At 39.8% G+C, this 16,270-nt stretch overlaps 3 protein-coding genes across 3 annotated transcripts in view; 2 read left to right on the top strand and 1 right to left on the bottom strand.

The window, feature by feature from the left end:
* Nucleotides 1-2,201, top strand: part of mecr (mitochondrial trans-2-enoyl-CoA reductase) — a 13,010-nt gene extending 10,809 nt beyond the window's left edge. Inside the window, exons 11-13 of the mRNA XM_072679749.1 lie at nucleotides 1,554-1,647; nucleotides 1,793-1,894; nucleotides 2,112-2,201. Coding sequence (XP_072535850.1) covers nucleotides 1,554-1,647; nucleotides 1,793-1,878 — 180 coding nt within the window. The 3' untranslated portion in view covers nucleotides 1,879-1,894; nucleotides 2,112-2,201. The remainder of the gene's footprint in view (nucleotides 1-1,553; nucleotides 1,648-1,792; nucleotides 1,895-2,111) is intronic.
* Nucleotides 2,181-6,906, top strand: rpa2 (replication protein A2). Its single transcript, XM_072679171.1, has 6 exons — nucleotides 2,181-2,225; nucleotides 2,321-2,395; nucleotides 3,321-3,437; nucleotides 3,667-3,810; nucleotides 3,945-4,039; nucleotides 6,819-6,906. The coding sequence occupies exons 1-6, from the start codon at nucleotides 2,181-2,183 to the stop codon at nucleotides 6,904-6,906; spliced, it is 564 nt and encodes a 187-aa protein (XP_072535272.1).
* A 278-nt stretch (nucleotides 6,907-7,184) lies between these two features.
* themis2 (thymocyte selection associated family member 2) lies at nucleotides 7,185-15,546 on the bottom strand. Its single transcript, XM_072679746.1, has 6 exons — nucleotides 15,378-15,546; nucleotides 14,043-14,183; nucleotides 9,254-9,679; nucleotides 7,955-9,153; nucleotides 7,620-7,734; nucleotides 7,185-7,495 (listed from the first exon to the last, which is right to left on the bottom strand). The coding sequence occupies exons 1-6, from the start codon at nucleotides 15,481-15,483 to the stop codon at nucleotides 7,413-7,415; spliced, it is 2,070 nt and encodes a 689-aa protein (XP_072535847.1). The 5' UTR covers nucleotides 15,484-15,546; the 3' UTR covers nucleotides 7,185-7,412.
* Between the last annotated feature and the right edge of the window lie 724 nt (nucleotides 15,547-16,270).

Genomic DNA, 16,270 nt, shown 5'->3' with positions numbered 1-16,270 from the left:
TGAGAGAGAGAGAGAGAGAGAGAGAGAGAGAGAGAGAGAGAGAAAGAGAGGGAGAAAGAGAGAGAGAGAGAGAGAGAGAGAGAGAGAGAGAGAGAGAGAGAGACCCTGGTTGCTCTTTGCATGTGGGCGGGCTTTACAGTCCACCTCTATTTCCCAGTTCAAAAAACTGAGACTACAAACACACTTTAGCCCAGACTACGCTAAACTGCACCCCTATATATATATATATATATATGGGTATATTCTCTATTCTTCTATAATTTAATGTTATTTATATTCATCCACATACCTAATAAATAATGCATGGGTATCTATTTTGTTGTCAGACGCTGTCGCACATTTGAGGCAATAAGTTTTTTTAGGCTGGATTTCGCGGGAATTTTTGAGACGCATGCGCGCGGTGAGGTAGTTTCTGCGCGCGGAGTCCGACAGAACAACAACAGCAGAGACTAGCTGCGGCCTGTCAGTCTGCTTTAGTGTGCTTTAGCGCTGCTTTCTGGACCTAATCAAAACAGATATCACTTTCTCTCAGAGTCAGAAAATGTGGAATCAAGGTAGGCAGCTTTAAAGACTTTGCGCTCAGTGTTAGCATCCTTTGAAAGTACTACGCGTGTTAATTAGCGTATCAGCTAGCCAGCGCCCATACAGTCAGTACAGGTTTACCTACGACGTTGAAGTAGACTGACCAGATCTGAGTCAAATAAATCCTTAATAGATGCTGATGGTTAGGACACGGAGCTGAAACCTCGTTTTTTAACTGTTTTAGCTGTCAGACGACCACAGTAGCTAGCTAGCACTAGCTGTTCTAGCTACAACTGATGAAACTTGGTTGCTACTTTCATCTGTTGTAGCTGGTGCTAGCTGCTGCTGTCGTTTGGCGGTTGACAATGCTGTCTTAAGAGTTTAAGACCAAGATTAAAATGCTAAAACACACAAGTTATACATGGACAGACTCTGTTCCAAGCTTATGTAGCTGGCTAAATACCCTGAGACACCTTCAGTTGAGTCCTTACTTTGATAGAAAAACTCGGTTCAATTTGGTGCTCAAGGAGCTCAACTAGCTATACGGACTTTTCTAGGCTAGGGTAGCTAAGTTTGGGGAGGATGCTGTTGTTTAACAGAGGAAATGATTGAATAATATGAAATCGAGGGAACTAATTTATACATGGAGGGAATGAGGAGAACATTTAACGTTTTCTACTAAACAAATACTAATTTCTGTCAATAAAAGTAGTATTACTTCTGTAAAATAATGCTACTAATGATAAATGCGCACTGATATTGTATGTATGTGTGTGTGTGTGTGTATATATATATATATATATATATATATATATATATATATATAGTGCAGATTGTAGCATTCTGCTGTTTGAGAACCTACAACTGTGGTTCAAAGTGCTAACATGCACCTGCCACCTTATGGGCGAGCCTTAGACGTGGGGCGTTCCACTGTTTTGAGTGTGACTGCCTGTGAGCTGTACTATCTGATCACTGCAGTAAAAAGTGATGAATTATATCAGAACTGTTTTTTTGTTTTTTTCCCTCTCCAGGATCGTACGGTGAAGCAGCATGGGTGGTGGATACACACAGTCACCAGGGGGCTTTGGCTCACCTGCTGCCTCGCAGGGAGGAGACAAAAAAGGGGTCAGCCTTAACTCTTTCTGCATTATCTAAAGACAAACCTTTTTATTTACTGACATGTGGAAGTGTAAATGTATAAATCAGTCATTGTATTGGCCATACCTACTGCCTTCTGTCTTTGACATTCTTGCCATCATGTTTTTTGTAGAGGACACGTGCACAGCAGATAGTTCCTTGCACAGTTTCACAACTCATGTCTGCAGCCCAGGCAGAGGATGTCTTCAGAGTAGGTGATGTTGAGGTTGCTCAGGTGAGTTTCATTCCTCATCTCTGTATTTATGGTCTAGAAGTAGAATTTCTCATGTGCTTAGATACTCTCTGAAACAATGTAGTTGTGTCTTGGAAGAGATGACTGTATAGAAGAGATTCACTGTATATATATTTTTATGTTTGCCTTGTAGCTGGTTTAGTGTTGAGGGAAAAGAGGAACTTTAGTAAATTTAGTAAAGTTTTTTTCTGCCGCCTAGGTCACTATTGTTGGTATCATCCGAAGCACAGATAAATCCATGACTAACATTCAGTACAAAGTCGATGACATGACAGGCGCCCCCATGGATGTGAAGCAATGGGTTGACACAGAGGTAGGAAGAAAGTTGTGTTTTTGGATTATATATTTTGTAACTGTGTTAACTGTACTAAATATAACTTGCAGTAAAACTTATTTCCTCATTCTTAGGATCCCAGTGTGGATAGCTCAGTCATTCCACCTAACACGTACGTCAAGGTCTCTGGCAACCTACGGTCTTTTCAGGTCAGGATCACTACATGTATATCTGTTCAGTCACTTTTCATATAAGCATTATTAAATCGTTGTCAGGAAATGTTGAAATCACACTGTAATGTAGAAGCCATAGTACAGATCTAGTAGTACAGACAGTTCTTTGAAAGCCTTGACAGTTGCTGTACTTATAAATATAATTGCAATACTTTCTGATTGGCCATGAACAATGCTTCATAATAGACCTCATTGATGAATAAACAAGCAGCTTGTAAAATGGATCCACATGGAGAATCTTGGGCTGGTTTTGCATGCACTGCACGAACACAACAGTTGTCATTTGAAAACACACCTCTTAATCATTGAATTACCATCGGTTCATCTGCCTTTAGAAACATTTGGTAAATAATGGGTCGTTCTAAAGAGCTCACTGAGTTAGTGTGGTGCTGTAATAGTATGCCACCATTGCAACTCAGTTCGTGTCTATTCGGGAAATATCTTCTCGATTTGACAGTGTGATTGACGAGTCTGCGATTGGTGAATGCCAGAAGAGCGTTGCCTGCCGGACAGCGTTGTGCCAACTGTAAAGTTTGGTGGATGAGGGGTTAATACTGAGGGGTACACACTCAAAAATGTTTCAGAAAGCCTTCCCATACATTTGGAAGCTGTTACAGCTGTTATAATGCCTATGGATTTCAAATGTTATGAAAAGCTTGTGCAGGTGTCTTAATACTTTTGTCCATATAGTGTATGTTCACAAACACTGATGGTTTGTACATTGTATATGGGTGCCCCTGTCTTGTGTATCGTTTTTTGTTTTTTGTAAATATTTTCCATTTTAAGGTACACTCATACATGAAGTTGAGTCAGGCAGATTCAATCACTTTGTCTTTTAGTTTTGTAGCAGTTTACCGAGATGCAGTTTGGCTATTGTTGAACTATTTAATTTGTCTTGTAGAATAACAGGTCTTTGGTGGCATTCAGCGTCCGGCCATTAGAAGACATGAATGAGATCACTTCTCATATGCTAGAAGTGGTGCAGGCTCATATGCTACTCAGCAAACCACAGGCCATGGTAAGAAACACCTCAAAGGAACACCAAAGCTTCCTGTGCTTGAACTGAGCTGCTGACCAATGAATTTATGTAATCTTAATGTCTGCTACTTTTTATGGTAACACTGACATTGTTGTATACAGTGAGTAAAACAGCACAGTACATTGTGCAATGTGTGTAGCAGGTCAGCAGAACAAAGTGAAAGGTGTGAGAGAATGGCTATTCTTTTTGACTTTTTGTCTTTCCACAGGTAGGGGGAGGTGGAGGAATAAACAGTAACGCGACCCCCATGTCCCGTCCTGGCATGAGTGGCATGGGGAGTGCGGGTATGACTGGAGGCTATTCTGGGGCTAATGCTATGGCCAATAATGGATTGAGCCCTAATCAAAATCAGGTAATATGAATGAAAGTCTTTGTTTTCCTGACACATAAAGCTCAAAGTGAGCTAATGTGAAAATAAGATGACAAAATAAAATAATAGGAAAATTACATCAGGTGGATAATTGATTTCTGGTCTCTGCTGTGCAGGTTTTGTCTCTGATAAAGAGCTGCCCAGAGCCTCAGGGCATCAGCATCCAGGAGCTGAAGCAAAGACTAAGTGGCATGAACATTACTGTTATCAGGTACCTGTTTGTTAAAGTTCTTTTTGTTTAGTGCTGTAGAATGTTTTGGTCATAGAATTAAGCCCCTGGAGTTCCCCAAGACTTCCTCTTTCGGTTCTTATAAGATTTTTTTTTTCTCAGAAGTTGCTTAGGGATGTTGCAGCTGACATTTTTATGGTATGATAACTTGGTCAAAAGTATTGTATGGTATAGGAAGACCAAGTTAAAATAGAATTAAAAGTAAAAGTGTATGTCGGGTAAGTTATGAACACACCACTCTGCAGTTATCCTTAAATGTTATGTAATGTATTTATTATTTCAAATAATTATTTTTGAACATTTTTGCATTTAGTTTTTTTGTTTGGTATGAGGTAATCTGAAGTCACCCTGCTGAGCTGCCTTTTCAAACCCTGGTGGGTACCAGGATCCTCGGAGCAGGTCGATCTCTACCTGCTATTTTTATGCAACACATACTAAAGACAAACTGTTGTCTTTACTGTTTCTCTTTTGATGCCTTTATGTATTTTCTGATTTAGTGCTAAATCAGTAATTATCTGTTGTTTTTTTGTTTGTTTGTTTTTTTTTATCGTGGTGTTTAAAAGTAGACATGTTGGACAGCATAAAAGAAAAAAAAGCCATAACTAAAACCCACAAGCTCAGTTACACCACAGAGTCTGGTTTGGTGGTTTTTACTGTAGTTAAAGCTGTTAGTCTGTTACTTGTGTGTAGAGTACAATGAAATCATTGGCTTTTACACAGCATCCTTTAGTACTATATGAACATCAGTAATACACTGATCCACCACAACAATACCATATCCTTGTTTCTACACTACATTGTTCAACCGGTCAGAGACATAAGCTTATCTGTTGCTGCACAGTTTGTGTTGGTCATCCTTTAGTCTTTCATCAGTGGTCACAGAATGCTGTTGGCTGGGTATTTCTGGATGGTGGACTATTCTCAGTTCAACAATGATGCTGAGCACTCCAGCAGCACTGCTGTGTCTGATGTAAAATAAGTAGGCATTGTTAATGTTCTGGCTGATGGGTGTTTGTACATAGTACAAGTAAAAATGAAGTTTGGTGACTTCACCAAGAATTTTAGTTGTTGGCATGTAGTTTAACCATGTAGTTTTACATAGTTTTTCTTCCTCTTCCCCCAAAAATTATTCCACAGCCTCTGCCCAACATTAGTGCAGTTCTGGTGCTCTGCTGCAAAAAGGCAACCAGAATCCAAATATTTTAGTAACATGATATTGGAGTGCTAGAATATATTAGAATGCTAAATACTTGAATGGATGTTTATTGAGTTTTCACTTCGCTCATATGTGCCCAGTAAAACAGTAGTTTTAATGGCTAATTAACACTGAAAGGATTTGTGAAGTGTGAATACAGTGCCGGGGGGAAAAAACGTTTTTTGGTTTGATAGTACAGTGGATTATAGTTGGGACTTGGTGTCTTTTGGTGCGCAGGTCATAAAGTGCACTCATCAAGTCATCAGGTGGAAAAAGAGTGTGACTTACTAGCATAATGCAACCAAAAGAAATGGGTTATTAAGATCAGTGATTAGCGACCAGTGAGAGTGCTTTATTTAACAGCCAGCACAGTTTGCAGTAATGCAAACACTTTCTGTAGCAGCTAGCAGGCTTTAGGTTCCTGCTGTTGAAGTATTACTACCAGTACCAGTTTTTGCCATGTAGCCTGTGTGGCATTGTGGGTTTCTAGACAGATAGAGTACAAAATAGAGAAATATTGCTGAATATACAGTCTGAGCCAATAACAAACTGCAACATCTGAGGCTCCTGGAGCCAAAGGTAAGTATTTATTTATAGTCCACAACAATGCTACCTTTAACCTAATCTTGTATATATTAACTAGCTTAAAAATCAAAACATGCAGGTGTCTTTTAATAGCTAACTGAAATGAAAATTTACTCAAGGTTTATTTAAACAGTACACTGGCAGCTATTTGTCACTTGGTAAAAAGGCAAAAACTTTTCACCTTACGTGTGATATTTCCCGGTGTGAAACAGCTATGACTACCATATGCATCTAGTGTGAAATGGGCTTAAAACTGCAGCAGCAGATATTGTTTTCTAAATCATTCATTATTTTCTGGTATGTAGTGTGAGATGTAAATTTAGAGTATGATGTACTACAGAAAGACATTTGTTATAAATGTCTTTCACCTCAGATTTACATCAGATGTGACATGTCGGCAACGCATAGCATTTGTGAAGCACAAGCGACCATGCGCCTAGTTCACACTGCCTCTGTCTGTCTCTCAGGCCTCGTCATGTTTTCTGTTTACCCTGTTGTCCTTAAATGGGCCATTTTTATGTTTTATATTTCTGCTAAGTCTTCAGGAGATGGCTTGAATTGCATAGAGAACTGAATGTTACTTTACACAGATAGAACATTTTAATATTAATTCAAAGATGGTTAGTAGTTAATATGGTCACTGTCCAGTGAATAACATGTATGTCTAAAATGGTGACTTTACAGGAGAGGAGAGATTTCATTGAGCAGGAGCGATAATGTAATTATATGGATAATTTATCATTAATAATAACAACCATACTAATGATAAAATACTAGTAACAGTGATTAGTCTAGGGGGCAAATTGGTGTTTAATTTGAGGCTTGTTTGAGGAACTCTGTCATGACATTCAGACCACACTGAGGTCACTGGAAAAGTTCTTGCCTGTGCTAATATTCAGTATCACACTGAAGTACAAAGATCTGTAGTCCTGCTACTTGCTTCCCCCTGCTCAGTAAGATTTCCATTTTCATTCTATTTAGACAGGTTGTGGACTTTCTCAGCAACGAAGGACACATTTTCTCTACTATCGATGAGGACCACTTCAGATCGACGGATCAAGAGGCCTAAAGACCATCTACCACCTTTTACGTAGCAAGCGCTGTGGCAGTTCATCATCTGCCTGCCTAGTTATAAACCACATGGTTTTAAGCTGCTTAGAACAATGTATTTACTACAGTGCTGAGAAAATGGTGGGGCCAGGAAGTGGTCAGTGAGTTCACTTTAAGCAGAACTACATTTGGTGTATGTGTGATAATGCAGGCATGTTAACTGTTGGAGTTTGTAAAAGAAACAGTGGGGAGTTACAGGCTTTTTGATAAACATTTTTAATATAAAAAGTACACAATGTCTGTATATCCCTTAAACATTTACTGTGTAATAAATGATTGTTTTGTAATAGTCTCTCTTCTTCTCAGAAGTTTTCTGTTTAATTTTGCTGTATGCAGAGAAAACAGAAGTCTTTTAATGTTTCTTGTTACATTAAATAGTATTTCACTTCACAACACTCTCTTGTGTGCAGCTTAAAATGCAAATCTTCTGCCGCCTCCTCCCACATCCTGATAGGTCATACTGATCTAGTAAAACATGATACTGTCAGGAACATTTAGAATTTCATCCACAGATTCATAGTCATGATCGCTGTCTGAGGAATCCCTTGCTGTTTGGAAAGAAGTGGAAAAATACATATTTATTTAAATGCAGTATATCTTGCTTTAACTGAACTTTTTTGGTTGTGGTGCGAGAGGCTTTTTAAATGCGTTTCCTATAAAGAGAGGACTGACCTGTTTTGCGCTGCTTTTTCTTCTGTTTTCTTGGCGTCTGCACATATGTATTAGCTTTACTGCAACTCACTGAGGTAGGCTTTCTAGGAACCAGTGGCGGGGGTTCTTCTGCAGACTGATTTGCATAAAGAAAGGAAAAACGCAGTACAGACATTTTGCAAGTTGCATGCCTTACAATTTTTTTTTATGTGGGGCAAAAAAGGGGAACTAAGTTTTCTTAAGAAAGCAGGCATCTTAATTCAATTTACAAAAAAAAAACCTCATTCAAAAGTAAGGTAGAAAACAGGCTGATATTAATTTTAAGATGTAAAGATGAGCTATAAGAAAATGCTTACTTCAGATGGTGGAGGTGGAGGTGGAGCACGTCTGTTTTCGATGGGGTTTGTTTGGCTCAGAGACAGGCTGTCTAGTTTTTTGGTGAGTGTGGTACTTTTGATGTTAGCAGTATCTGCTTTAGATTTAGCACGGGTTTTTGGGGTTTTTGAAGATGATGGTGATGATGGTTTGCGCTTTGGAGGACGTGGAGGAGGAGCCATATCCGTCTGTGTTGACATGTGATATTCATGGTAGAAATGGTCGGTTACTTCAGTGACGCCCTCAAGGTGAAGCTCAGGGTTTTGGCAATCAGCCCAAGGCAAAGGGTCTGAGGTGAAGCAGAGAGACATTTGTAACCAGCGGATCGGCAATGCAAAGCACTGCTCAGGCCTGCCAGGCAGGCTAGCAAGTACTGTGGTTTCCTTTAGAGCCTCTTCCACTACCAGTGCTGTTAACCCCACCAGCGGGTCTTTTTCCATCGCTCTGTCACGATTCACTACTTTGACTTCAAGGGGCAAGGAAAAGTTTTTGCCCAGTTCTGCTAAACAATACTTTTTCTTGTCAGAAAGCACCTCTACAAAGTGGGCTTGAGTGAACAGAGGTAGGCAGATCTCAGTCATCTCCCCCTGGTTCTCATCCTCTTCATCCTCATCCTCATCCTCATCCTCCTCCATGATCCGTCTGCAGGTCAGGCTCTCCATTCTTTCACCTCCTGGTCCTGCCACTGTTGCTAACTTCAACACCTCCAGCTGCTCGCCCACACTCAAAGCAGGTATTCCTTCCTCCTCCACTGCTTCACAGTGTCTGGTCACACTCACTCTCAGGCCAGGAGAGCGAGAGAATGCCACGTACAGGTCATACACGGAGCTAAACTCTCTTGGTCTCCTCCGCATTTGACCACCATAGTCACATGAAATCAAGAAGTATTGTTGAGCCTTCCTCCCTCTTGGGGTGCATGCTAGCACCATTGTGGTATTGTCCCACTTGTGCAACACAAGGTGCTTGCCTTTTTGCAGTTCTTTGAACCAGCTGCTGCAAAAGAAACGATTGGCCTCTGGCTCCTCCAGGATCTCTGCCATGGTAGGAAAGGCCTCCTTTGGCTGAGTGACTACCTCAGCCATCGACAGTGGAGTTACGAACGTTAAATCTTTACATTGTTCAGTTACATCAATAACATCCACTTCCAAGCTGGAGGGGAACTTCACTATATTCTTTCTCACTGTGAAAACAGCAAAAATCAAATGCATTAAATACTGAAGTGCTCTGCACAGAACAATGACCAAAAGAGCTATTAGGTTAGACAGATTGCTAATACGCACTGTGCATGATGCCTTGGACTTGATAGATGGGAGTAAAAATCAAGGGGCTGCCACATTTATTTGACTTTGTCTTGCGGAAGCGACGCTTGCACAGCCTGTCCGAGAGCATGATCTCCTGCAAAGAGTACCCTCGTTCATTCTCGCACTCATAGAACTCTCCATGGCAGGAGACGGGAATAAGCACCTCTGCAGACACTCCCTGCTGGCCCATCAGCTGACAGCGAGCATAGCGATTGCCATCTGCAGAGATTTCCACAGATAACAGGGTAATCTCTCTTCCAGCAGACACTGTGAAATTCTCAATGGTCATCTCATTTCTATTGACGAAGGTAAAGGAGCCACATGCATCCACTCCAACAGGTTGCAGGCCTACCATCTCTTCTATTGTATTGTAGGGTAAATCCTCAGGAACCAGTTTGAACAGACCTAACAACACCCAAAACAAACAGAAAATTAGGATCAGAATAAGATGTTTCAAAATGACAAGCAGAGAATGTATTATTGGAGTGTGGCCACTGGTACTCTCTCTTTCTGCAAATGCTAGCCTTGATCAAAATGATGCCAGAATATGTAGGGTTTTAGACCCCATTTCATTATAGAGCATAGAGACAGTTTCTTCCCCCGGGCCATCAGACTACTGAACAGTCAGCAGCATTTCATTGCATTGCCCATACATGAGCATCTAACCTCTACCAGCACTACTTTAAACCACCGCTTCACACCTTCACCCACATGAAACACACTCTGCACCCTTCACTCTACCACCTAGAACTGCACTAACAGCCCAGTCACACTGAACACCACTATGATATATATGATATGACTGTGTATATTCCGTATCAGAATATAATGACCACCCCTGCCTTGGAATGCTTCAGCCAATTAGATCAGCTCCAACTAGAAGTTATTTAATTACAGACTGTAGTCTATCTGGTTCTCTGCATAGTTTGGTAGCCTCCTGTTGGTAACATGGTTGTGTGTGTTGGGCTGGCACAAGTGGTTCAGACACAGCAGTGCTGCTGGAGTGTTTGAACACTGTGTCCACTCACTGTCCATTCTATTAGACACTTTTACTTTGTTGGCCCACCATTAAGATCAGATGAGAATGAATCTGAAGCTACACAGTTTGTGTTGGCCATACTGTAGTCCTTCATCAGTGGTCTCAGGCTGCCCAGAGGACACTAGGCACGGCAGTGATGCTAAGGTGTTTAAAAGCTAGAGCAGTCCTGCTGTGTCTGATCCACTCGTACCAGCTCAACACACACTAACACACCACCACCATGTCAGCCTCACTGCAGAGGCTACCACCACCACCCAAATAGCACCTGCTCTGTGGTGGTCCTGTGGGGTCCTGACCACTAAAGAACAGGGTAAAAGGAGGCTAACAAAGTGTGCAGAGAAACAGATGAACTATAGTCTGTAATTATAAAACAACAAAGTGCTCTTGTATGGTAAGTGGAGCTGATATCATGGGTTAATTCCAAGACAGGGGTGGTCATAATATTCTTAATATGACTTTGTACATATGTATATCAAAGTGAAAGCAGCAGGAGGGCACAGCTAAACGAGATTGTGTTTGTTAAGGCTCCAATGTGCAATATAACAGAAAACAATTACACCAGACATGTAGACATCAGACATATACATAGAATAGGAAAGGGTTATAATTGCAATAATATGTATAGTAAATGTTAATGTTCTGTATTCTGTATTTTTACAGAATCTTATATTTTTATATTTTATACCTGTGTTGTCCTACTGCAAGGGACAAGCACCTAAGGTTTTCATTCACGTTTAAACCTGTGTTCATGTGACATGAAAATAAACCTGATTTGATTTAAGCTATTTAGACTTTCTGTATGCTAGGCTGTCAGTTTATTGGGTACCTACAATCAATGGCCATTTATCAGAAACACCTAGCATATAAGAGTACTTTGTGGTGTTAGATTCAGTATTTATGAGCTTATTTAGACTCATTCAGTCAAATAGGTGTTATTTTAGATTTAGGAGTCTGTTAAATTGTACTTCTAATCTTCATTAACCATAAGGACCATGTAAATAAACTGCATTTAATCAATATAAAAGTCTTACAATAAAGTACCTGAGAAACTGAATCTAACAGTAAGTACATTCAGTCATGTGAAACAGATTTGGACACTCCATGAAAACCTTTGTCTTTTTACACATTGAAATGTGATGTTTATTTTAACAATATTGAGAAATGGCGCTAATATCAATGAACAAATACAACAGTATTAAATTAAATATAGTTTTTACTTTAAAAAATGAGACACTCTATATTTATTCCTACTTTAATTAGGAATATACTATAGCTCAAATTAAAATCATGTGCACCGCATCAGCTGATAATGAATCTTTGTGTCATTGAGGATGTTGGAGGAGCCTGTCATATTTAAACCTTAAACATTTAGCTTGCTTTGCTCTTGATTGATGAAGTGAGCGGTATCACCATGGCAAGATCTAAAGCGCTCTCTGAGGCCTTCAGAAAGAAAGCTGTAGATGCATATACGTCTGGAGATAGGAATTTAAAAAGATCTCAGAAGACTTAAATAGTTGCTGTTCCACAAAATTAAAATCACACACCAGGGCCAGACTAAAGTCAGATCATACCCAGACAAAGATCAGGACTTTTAGAAAAACGTGTTTTGGACAAATGAATCCAAAGCTGATTTTTTGGGGCACTGTAACAGAATACATGTCACAAACCAAGCATCATACCAACAGTGAATCATGAAAGCCTGGCAAGCTCTCTACCACCACTGACCAAATGTTACAGCACTGTACCTGTACTGGTACTGTAAGTGTGTCCGGCACAACAGCGGCAAGTGAACACTGTAAACACCTACTTTACTAGACACATTACCTGCCTCATAGGTTTATACTTCTATACTACATTTACTTCTATACTACATTTATAATTCTTTTACTGCTTATCTTGTTATCAGTCATTCTCTAGCACCTATATTTGTGGCTGTAACACTATTCTGAACACACACAGTAAAAACCAACCACACACCAACCACACAACACTATCATTTGGCCAATCCATATTCACTATCTAGCTCACTCAACTCACACTACACTCACACCATCACAGCATGCACTTTCAACGGCCATGATGTTATCATTGCTGTGCTGAGAATGGTCTAATGTGCAAGTAATATCAGGGGTGGTTCTCTGATGTTCAAGGGGCATAGCAAAAGATTGACTACAGTCAATAACTATTTACAGTGGTGTAATTTCTTGCCACTTCCTGATTTTCTGTATTTTCCCCTATTTGTCAAAGGGAATGCTATTAGATCTCTTAATAAAATGCAATATAAAAGAAACCTTAATAAACAAATAAAACAAAAAGCTTGTCCAAATTGCAAAGCATTTGATTAGCAACTGTCCTCTTAAAAATTCACTATATGTTCAAATGTTTATGGACAACCCTCGTAATGAATACATGGAGCGACTTTAAGTCGCACCCATTGCTGACACAAGCAAATGCACACAGTGTTCTCTGGAATGATGGTGTTCCATGCGATACTTTGAGATAAGCTGGGTAGTTGGGAATGAGGTGGAAAGGTGATTATCCAACATCCCGAGCTCACTAACAATCTTGTTGCTGAATGCAATCAAATCCTCACAGCAATGCTCCAAAATCTGGCAAGAAAACCTCCCTTGGACAGTAAAGACAGTTACTCCAACACAAGCCAGTTAAACTCTCTTTTAATACCCTTGATTTTGGAAAAAGCAATTAATGAGTAGGTGTCCCAATACTTTTGTCCATATAGCCGTGTAGCCTTAATGATCTTTATTAGCAATACTCTCATGTTGTCAGAGCTTTGAGCTTACTCTTATTTGCAGAACTACTTTAACTCAGATATGCTAATAGGTTTCCAAGCTTGAACTGTTTATATAAAGCTCTGCCCCAGCACTTCTTGAAGTCACGTCAGGACCTTGACTACGCCACTCCAAAGCGTTTAGTTAGTTTCTTTTCTGCCACTCCAATGTGGGTTTGCTTCCTTGTCTTGCTGCACAACCCAACAACATTTCAGCTTCGGATCACGGACAGATAAACAGGCATTTACATTTAAAATGTTTGTTTTGTTTTGTTTTCCAAAACAGCCGGTTGTTCAGGTCCTGACGCAGCAAAACACACTGAATGTTACTATGAGGCCTCTACTGTGAAACACAGCTTTGTATTAATCCAGATAGAAATGACAACTTGGTCTGGTCTGCTCATACAACATTATCTTAAAATGATTAAGAATCATCCCTTTAACCACTTTACCATTCAGCAAGGCTGGCTGCATTTAACCCTGGCTGTAAACAATGAGCTAAAGTTCATTATCAGTTAGATTTGGTTAATTTGTTGTTTAAGTCACAATGCAAGGGTGATCTGCATTTTGAATAACTTTCCCATGAAATAAATAAAATTATCATTTGAAAAGGTTTTGCGTATAAAAGGAAGTCTTTGACTACAGCATTTAGTCTGGCAGGTCTGGAATACTAAATACTTATTAATTAATTCATTAATTACATTTCATTTTAATTTAATTTATTAGCTGATCTTGGTGAGATTGTCAGTGTGGGCAAGTACAAGAGGGGATTACCCAATACACTGAGCACCTATACTACTTATAGTACCTATAGTATCTCTCTATCTTAGCTCTATGGGATAAAGTGTCAGTGCTCCATTATTATTCAAAACAAAAAAGTGTATCCTGTAATAAATATGAGCACTCATGTTAATGCTCTGTGTGTATTCACTGTTGCTCACCTGAATGTTCAATAGGCAGTTCAAATGTGGTGTTGGTACCAATATCCTCACAGCAGACGGACAGGAGTTCCACACCAGTGACCTTCACCAAGTCTCCTGTGGACAGGCAGACCTCGCTGCCTGACAGCTCATAGATAGAGCCTGAAAACAGATAATGCTGTGTGTCAATGTGTCATTTCACACAACTGAGATGCGGCCAAAGTGTGACTTGTAAACAGTGCCATGGTTCTTGTGTGGTATTTCTTAATGCTATTATATATATATATATATATATATTTTTTTTTATCATAGTGTAAAATATATTTCCCTTATTTTAATAAAACCACACCATAACCTCAACTCTAACTCATGTTGTTCAATTTAAATATTAGTTTATATTCATGCTGTCTTTCTATCATACTGTATGCAAAACAAGAAGCTTCCTGGGCTAGCAAGTAGAACTACTGAAAGGTGTCAGTGACCTTTCAGTCAGTTTCACTCAGTACGGCTGCTTACAATTTAAGATCAAGACTTAGATTAAGAATATTCTTAAATCAGCTAGGATGACCACACATCCTCTTTTTTCTTTTTGCAATCTAAGGTGTAAAAAATGAGTTTTACATTATTAGTGAAGTCAAATTTCTCACATCAGGAAGACTGAAAAGTGTCTAGTGGAACAGTGTTTCTTTAATGGTAATAATAATAAACAAAATACTTATTGTTACTACTGTTGTTGTTATTGTTGTTATTATTTCTATTGTCATGTAAAATACTGTTTTTTCTTTCTTTTTTTTTCTTGTCAGACACATCTGTAGAAATCTAATGAGAATATTTATTCAGTAATCAGACTTTTTTTTTAATGGTCATTAATGTAGTCGCGTGGTTTTCGGGGTATTTATCTTGCTTCCCCCTTTACACAAATACATCACCATGGTCCTATAACCTGCTTGAAGCCTCATGGCCACGACAACCTAACCACGGCGCGCGCTTGTGAGTTTCCTCAGTGTTTTGAAAACCAAAATATGATCATCATACAATAGGCCAGAGGTCAATAGAAGTCTCAACTCGACAACAGACAATTTCATTAAAACTTGTGTTTCTTGTGTTTAACAAAAAGCGCAGGTCAACAACTGACGACCAAGCAGGATTTACAGGATTGGGAGGGGCCGGTCATTTAAAGTACAGTTAAACTCCTCAGAAACTCCAGCTGAGAGCACCTGAGTGCAGCCCAGCCCTCCTCATCCTGCAGAGCTGAGTTACACCTTCAAGCCCAGCCAGGTGTGCAGGAGGAAGACTGGAGGCTGAAGTACAGAGCTGTGCCAAACCCTGGAGAGACAGCTGGAAATAGAGACTCACCTTGGAAATAGACTCCTGAGCAGACCTGCAGGATCCGGGGTAAAGAGGACTGGTCCAGGCTGCTGATGTACTGCCGCAGGTCCAGCACTCCCTCGTCCTCCTCCATCGCTCAGAGAAGTGGACAACCGCTCGCTTCTGGCGCAGAAATCGCTTGAACGATCCGAGCCGCGCGAGCTGTTTCCGCTTCTGGATAAAGCGCTTTCAGCTAACCCGCCCGTGAGAACTTCCTAGTAAGGCACGTTCATTTTAACACCTCTTTTCACTGAAGAACAGCAGTGGCTTCTGTCGCTGTCACGCAGAAGCCTCGTATCTCCAAAATGCTACTTTACAGAAGAAGGCAATATGACTTCTTTATTTCAATGGAAGTGTAAACAAAAGTCCATTTAAACCGAATCATTTTAAGCATTTTTTATTAGTCCACTCAGCATGAGATTATGAAACAATGTACAGGAAAACGTACATAAACTATTGTTTAAACGTTTTTTTGTGCATTTTTTTTGTTTTATTATTTTACCTGTAAAACAAATCAGCTGTAATGAATGATATTGTATTTGTTCATATAGACCATTAACTATTATTTCTTTATTATAGTTACAAGAGGGGGGTGGTGGTGGGGGTGGGGGGGGGGTGGGGGGGGGGTGTCTTACCATCCAGCCTCACCCCAGAGGACGGCTTCCCCATTTAGATCTTAGTTCCTCTCAGTGTTTCTTCCTCCTTTCCCTTAAACACTTCAGTCACGTTGCTTCATGCAGAAACTTGAAGTAATGTGGTAATGTATGAGAAAGACTTAATTTAGTGAGAATGAAATGGCTCAGAATAACGACATCATTCAACATGTTTATAGGAAATGCAGATGGCACGAAGAGCAGCATTTTGTCATGGAAAAAAACTCT

Source organism: Salminus brasiliensis, chromosome 5, assembly GCF_030463535.1.
Source record: "Salminus brasiliensis chromosome 5, fSalBra1.hap2, whole genome shotgun sequence".
In the NCBI taxonomy this organism is placed as follows: Eukaryota; Metazoa; Chordata; class Actinopteri; order Characiformes; family Bryconidae; genus Salminus; species Salminus brasiliensis.
Note: the sequence above shows the minus strand (reverse complement) of the source record. Positions and strands in the feature narration are given on the sequence as shown.

What these genes read in the sequence shown, in the direction of transcription:
- themis2 (XM_072679746.1), bottom strand. Translation starts at nt 15,483, where the DNA reads ATGGAGGAGGACGAGGGAGTGCTGGACCTGCGGCAGTACATCAGCAGC. An exon ending in CTCAGGAGTCTATTTCCAAG is followed by an intron (nt 14,184 to 15,377) that starts GTGAGTCTCTAT and finishes ATCTGTTTTCAG; the next exon opens with GCTCTATCTATGAGCTGTCA. An exon ending in CTCCACCTCCACCATCTGAA is followed by an intron (nt 7,735 to 7,954) that starts GTAAGCATTTTC and finishes TATGCAAATCAG; the next exon opens with TCTGCAGAAGAACCCCCGCC.
- rpa2 (XM_072679171.1), top strand. Translation starts at nt 2,181, where the DNA reads ATGACAGGCGCCCCCATGGATGTGAAGCAATGGGTTGACACAGAG. An exon ending in AGCAATGGGTTGACACAGAG is followed by an intron (nt 2,226 to 2,320) that starts GTAGGAAGAAAG and finishes CCTCATTCTTAG; the next exon opens with GATCCCAGTGTGGATAGCTC. An exon ending in ATGAACATTACTGTTATCAG is followed by an intron (nt 4,040 to 6,818) that starts GTACCTGTTTGT and finishes CATTCTATTTAG; the next exon opens with ACAGGTTGTGGACTTTCTCA.